This window comes from Sprattus sprattus (assembly GCF_963457725.1).
Source record: "Sprattus sprattus genome assembly, chromosome: 10".
NCBI lineage: Eukaryota > Metazoa > Chordata > Actinopteri > Clupeiformes > Clupeidae > Sprattus > Sprattus sprattus.
Window position 1 is genome coordinate 2,000,758 of NC_137908.1, and position 4,431 is coordinate 2,005,188.

Sequence of the window (4,431 nt, forward strand, 5' to 3'; positions counted from 1 at the left end):
GACAGACATCCATCCTGTCAGACCGACAGAAACAGACAGACATCCATCCTGTCAGACAGACAGACATCCATCCTGTCAGACCGACAGAAACAGACAGACATCCATCCTGTCAGACAGACAGACATCCATCCTGTCAGACAGACATCCATCCTGTCAGACAGACATCCATCCTGTCAGACAGACATCCATCCTGTCAGACAGACAGACATCCATCCTGTCAGACAGACATCCATCCTGTCAGACAGACATCCATCCTGTCAGACAGACAGACATCCATCCTGTCAGACAGACAGACATCCATCCTGTCAGACAGACAGAAACAGACAGACATCCATCCTGTCAGACAGACAGACATCCATCCTGTCAGACAGACAGAAACAGACAGACATCCATCCTGTCAGACAGACAGACATCCATCCTGTCAGACAGACAGAAACAGACAGACATCCATCCTGTCAGACCGACAGAAACAGACAGACATCCATCCTGTCAGACCGACAGACAGAAACAGACAGACATCCATCCTGTCAGACCGACAGACAGAAACAGACAGACATCCATCCCATCAGAGAGACAGAAACAGACAGACATCCATCCCATCAGAGAGACAGACAGAAACAGACAGACATCCATCCCATCAGAGAGACAGACAGAAACAGACAGACATCCATCCCATCAGAGAGACAGAAACAGACAGACATCCATCCTGTCAGACAGACAGACAGAAACAGACAGACATCCATCCTGTCAGACAGACAGACAGAAACAGACAGACATCCTGCCTCCACAGTGGGGTCAGGTATCCGTTTTTCAGCCACTGTTCCGGGACGCTTTCCTGATGAAATATCAGCCCAGATGAAATGTTCTGAAGCATCCAAACGACACTTAGTCATTGAGCACCAAATTCAGTTTCACGTCGTTTCATCCCCCCTCGTCTCCAATGGCCTTAGAGCGTGTGTGTGTGTGTTCTCTCGTGTGTGTGTGTGTGTGTCCGCGTGTGTGTGTCCCGCTTCTCTCGTGTGCTTTCAGGAGACGAGCAGGGAAGAGCAAAAACAGAGTTCCTTTCATTGGCTGAACCCCAAGACTGGGGAGGCCCCTCTAGAGGCCCCTCAGCCAATAGGAGTGGAGACTGCAATCCGAAGTGACAGCCGAGAGAGCTGGCGGGCGGGTGATTGGTCGCCGCGACCCGCCACTCAGGAGGAGAAGCAGAGGCCGCAGCACTCCATGCAGATCTCGAGGCAGTCGGCCGACTCGCAGCACGCGTCGATGATGCCGCAGTCCATGTCGCAGGGCAGGTCGCATTCGCCGCATTCCTCCGACGCGCAGCAGCAGCAGAAGCACGAGTCGTCCGACGCGCACGAGCCGCAGGTGGCGCAGTCCAGCACGATGTTACACAGCGCCAGGAACTCGCAGAACAGACACGCCAGGATGCAGTGAACGCAGCAATCTGCAACACACACACACACACACACACACACACACACACGATGTTACACAGCGCCAGGAACTCACAGAACAGACACGCCAGGATGCAGTGAACGCAGCAATCTGCAACACACACACACACACACACACACACGATGTTACACAGCGCCAAGAACTCACAGAACAGACACGCCAGGATGCAGTGAACGCAGCAATCTGCAAGGGACAGAGAGGCATCACAGGGGCTCAGCAACACAGACACACACACACACACACACACACACACACACACACACACACACACACACACACCAAGAACACACACACACACACAAAACACACAAACATACACACACACACACACACACACACACACACACACACACACACACACACACACACACCAATAACACACACACACACACAAAACACACAAACATACACACACACACACACACACACACACACACAAACATACACACACACACAAACAAGAACAAACACAGCAGGATGAAGTGAACGCACGGAACACGGGTTCAGAAGTCACAAACACACAAACAAACACACACACACACACACACACACACACACGTCAGGCTCACCGTCTTGGGGCTCGGGGGGCATCTGCGAGCTGTTGGACTTGGAGCTGCGCTTGCTGCATTGGCTGGTTATGGACGGGTTGGACTGCAGCTTCTTGGGGTTCTTTTGGACCGAGGAGGAGGATGAGGAGGACGAAGAGGACTGCAGCTTCTTGGGGTTCTTCTGGACCGAGGAGGAGGATGAGGAGGACGAAGAGGCGGCGCGGGGCAGCGAGGAGGAGCCGTTCCTCAGGCCGTTGGGCTGTGGCTGCTGGGTGTGGGGCTTGGTGCCGCTACCCCGCAGGAGGGCCGCGTTCTTGCCCCCCGGCCGCGCTGCCGCCGCCGCCGCCGACGGGTGCAACGGGGTGGACCGCGCCTGGGGCTGACCTACAGGGCACAAAACACAACACACACACACACAAACACACACACACACACACACACACACACACACAGATCAACTGATGAGGAGCAGAACAAGAGACACACACACAGATGAAACACAGAGATCAGCATAAGAACGGGGACATCATCATCTATGGCCAGAGAATATACACACACACACACACACACACACACACACACACACACACACACACACCCACACCCACACCCACACCCACACACACACACACACACACACACACACACACAGAGATCAACTGATGAGGAGAACAAGATGAAACACAGAGATCAGCATAAATATGGCGACATCATCTATGGCCAGAGAATAATATACAGATCCTGAAGATATTCAAACTCTCATCAACATACTGTATGTGCCAACGATGAGATGGAGGTCAATAGGCTACAATGTGGGCCCTGCTTTTACCACCATCAATAGAGGGGCAGTGTAGTGCAGTGAAGTGATTCAGACTTTCATTTCTCTCGGCCTCGGATGAACAGACGCTCCTCTGTTCACTCCTACCATCCTCACACACACACACACACACACACACACACACACACACACACACACACACACACACACACACACACACACACACACACACACACACACACACACACACACACACACACACACACACACACACACACACACACACACACACACACACACAATCTTCTCCTGCCCTCCTTTCCATTCCACAGAGGTCTTTCACTGGGCAGATTTCAGAGGAATATCAGAGAGAGAGAGGAAGAGCGAGAGAGAGTGTGTGTGTGTGTGTGTGTATGTTTGTATTTGTAAGTGTGTGAAAGACTACTTTGAGGAGGAGCAGTTTTCTCCGAGTTGCTCACCTGTGTGGATGTTAAACACAAATCCTGAAAGCACATTTGGGAAAATATTGCTAAAGTAGCATACTATGCTATAGTGAGAGGATACGTTTCCCTGTTATACACAGCACCTTACAGTGCACTTCTATACTTCATCTGGACTCCTTGTCCCCTTGTTTAGACAGCATTGGTGAACTTCTGGGATTTTCCTAACTATTCTAAAGTAAACCTTTAAAAGTGCTCCGTAAATGGCCACAGCCTGTTCAGTCTCGGCGCAGCTAAAGGAAGCCTGTTCAGAGACAGATAGCAGACGCAGCTAACACAGTTAGCAGACGCGGCTAAAGGAAGCCTGTTCAGACACACAGATAGCAGACGCAGCTAACACAGGCAGCAGACGCGGCTAAAGGAAGCCTGTTCAGAGACAGATAGCAGACGCAGCTAACACAGGTAGCAGACGCGGCTAAAGGAAGCCTGTTCAGAGACAGATAGCAGACGCAGCTAACACAGGTAGCAGACGCGGCTAAAGGAAGCCTGTTCAGACACACAGATAGCAGACGCAGCTAACACAGGTAGCAGACGCGGCTAAAGGAAGCCTGTTCAGAGACAGATAGCAGACGCAGCTAACACAGGTAGCAGACGCGGCTAAAGGAAGCCTGTTCAGAGACAGATAGCAGACGCAGCTAACACAGGTAGCAGACGCGGCTAAAGGAAGCCTGTTCAGACACACATATAGCAGACGCAGCTAACACAGGTAGCAGACGCGGCTAAAGGAAGCCTGTTCAGACACACAGATAGCAGACGCAGCTAACACAGGTAGCAGACGCGGCTAAAGGAAGCCTGTTCAGAGACAGATAGCAGACGCAGCTAACACAGGTAGCAGACGCGGCTAAAGGAAGCCTGTTCAGAGACAGATAGCAGACGCAGCTAACACAGGTAGCAGACGCGGCTAAAGCAGACGCAGCTAACACAGGTAGCAGACGCGGCTAAAGGAAGCCTGTTCAGAGACAGATAGCAGACGCAGCTAACACAGGTAGCAGACGCGGCTAAAGGAAGCCTGTTCAGACACACAGATAGCAGACGCAGCTGAAGGAAGCCTGGAGGGTTCGGAAAGGAGAGAGCAGGATTTGGGATTCATAGTGGCCTGCTGCTCTGCTCTGCGCTGCTCTGCTCTGAGAAGAACTGGATGGGTCTC

At 52.0% G+C, this 4,431-nt stretch overlaps 1 protein-coding gene across 1 annotated transcript in view; it reads right to left on the reverse strand.

The window, feature by feature from the left end:
* Nucleotides 1-1,193: 1,193 nt before the first annotated feature.
* The window catches only part of mdfi (MyoD family inhibitor), a gene marked incomplete at both ends in the record, with an annotated part of 26,399 nt that continues 23,161 nt past the window's right edge, over nt 1,194-4,431 (reverse strand). Inside the window, 2 exons of the mRNA XM_080846699.1 lie at nt 1,194-1,447; nt 2,028-2,390. Coding sequence (XP_080702825.1) covers nt 1,194-1,447; nt 2,028-2,390 — 617 coding nt within the window. The remainder of the gene's footprint in view (nt 1,448-2,027; nt 2,391-4,431) is intronic.